Here is a 1,835-nt window from a genome sequence, read left to right on the forward strand (position 1 = left end):
TTTATGATAGTTCAACAAATGTATAATGTTTCAACAAAAAAAATAAATAAAATATATTGTGATTTAAGTTATGGTCATATTTAGGGGGAATGTTGGCCTAGTGGTTAGAGCAGTGCACTTTTGCTCTGAGAAGGTTGCAAACACCTGTTTGATCCCTACAGCCTCCACTCTGGGTTCCTGAGCAAGACCCATACTTTTTTCCCCCTGTTTTTTTGCTTTGCATTTTAACCCCACCCTTTATGTTTCATGGAAACCAACAGTTTGTGTGTTTCTAAACACAAGGCCACCATCTTAAAGTTGCACAAAATGTTCACCGGTAATTTGACTCTTAAGTTGCAGTAACTTTAAACTAAAAGAAATAAGAATTTTTCATTACCATTTTACAGAAAGTACAGCACAGTTTCTTTTGATGTATATTGAGATGAATGTCGACGCTAATTAGGAGGAATTCTGATGGGGATTTTTTTGCAGTATTGATTGATTTTAGAGATAATGGCAGCACAGAAAATCCACATTCTTTTTGTTTAAAAAAGATTAAAAGCATTTTTTAACATTCTTATAATCATAATTGTTCAAAAATAAAATCCACGTGTTTGTAAATGGTAAAAAAACAGAAAAAGTTGAAAGTCTATCAATACGGATTTTACTGTATTTCTGTCTTTCCAGGTTTAGTTTGAGCCGATTTAAATTCTCTTCAGATACTCTAATATTTCTGTTTCAAAATTACTTTTTTGGCGGCCAGTTTAAACTCTGTGATGCATAAAACAAACAAACTTCGGCTCTGAATTTGTTGCTGGCTGTAAAACCCAGCTGGAAATTGGACCGCAAATTTTTACAAAACCACCTTCTTTCCTCCTGGGTTCTGATCTGTGAGGCTCATTTTCAGTCGCCTCTCAGGCATGCAATGATTTTCTGCTGTTGGAATTGCCCACAAGATTTTTTATCTCCAGAAAAGCAGGCAGATGTTCAGAAGATGGAGCCCAGTTAAAGAAACCTGCCTGTGAACTGAGAATCATCGCAGAGGGAAAGAGAAAGTCGTGTCCAAATAAGACAAATCTGATTAGCTTAGTTGGAGTTCCTGCTCTCAGGGATGATTGCTTTCTCCACAGGGGGTTTTGTCTGTTAAGTTTTCGATGAAAGTTACTCTGTTTTACATCCGCAGCATCTGCTGATGATTATTGGTTCTGTGTTGCTTTCAGGGTCTGCTGACTTCTGGAGTGGAGTTTGAATCTCTGCCAGCTGCTCTATCCCTGCCTGCTGAGTCTGGTCTCTACCCCGTTACTCTGGTTGGAGTCCCACGCACAGCTGGCAACATCACGGTCAACGGTTAGTCCCACATGCTTTACGTTGCTCAGACTTTACACGCCGTGTTGTGCCTGCTGAATCCTCACCAGCTGCTCTCTCTCTCTGGTTGCAGGTTACCACACGTCTGTGTTCGGTGTGAGCAGCGATTGCCTGCTGGAGGGTCTGCCTAGTGTTAAGACGAGTGGCTGCTTGGTGGAAGTCATTCCCTCTCTTCCACGTCTTCAGCTCAGCACATCACTTCCAAGGTTAGAAACACGTGTTGCCTTCCAGCATTGGTCACCTTTGATCCATCTGTGTCATCAGTGCTTACAGCTACTTTAAAGTTGTAGGGAAGTCATATTTAAATCATTCTTGCTTAAACATGTTTATTAATGTACTCTTTATCAGACCATATTGTCCCGAAAGTTAGAAAATGTCTATTTAAAAAAAAAATTCTTCACTTTTTTTTTTTGTTTTCTTATGCAGGCCAGTTAGTTATACATCAGCTTGTACACCTAAATTCGGCCAATCATATATCAACGGTCATTTTT

General features: G+C 39.3%; 1 protein-coding gene across 3 annotated transcripts in view; it reads left to right on the forward strand.

Annotated features, from left to right (window-relative positions):
* The window catches only part of trappc9 (trafficking protein particle complex 9), a 359,971-nt gene that overhangs the window by 85,074 nt on the left and 273,062 nt on the right, over positions 1-1,835 (forward strand). For all 3 annotated transcript variants that reach the window (XM_015382744.1, XM_015382743.1, XM_015382745.1), the window contains 2 exons: positions 1,200-1,326; positions 1,418-1,550. In XM_015382744.1, the coding sequence (XP_015238230.1) occupies positions 1,200-1,326; positions 1,418-1,550 (260 nt within the window). The remainder of the gene's footprint in view (positions 1-1,199; positions 1,327-1,417; positions 1,551-1,835) is intronic.

The sequence above is a fragment of the Cyprinodon variegatus genome, unplaced genomic scaffold, assembly GCF_000732505.1.
Source record: "Cyprinodon variegatus isolate N-32 unplaced genomic scaffold, C_variegatus-1.0 Scaffold265, whole genome shotgun sequence".
Taxonomy (NCBI): domain Eukaryota; kingdom Metazoa; phylum Chordata; class Actinopteri; order Cyprinodontiformes; family Cyprinodontidae; genus Cyprinodon; species Cyprinodon variegatus.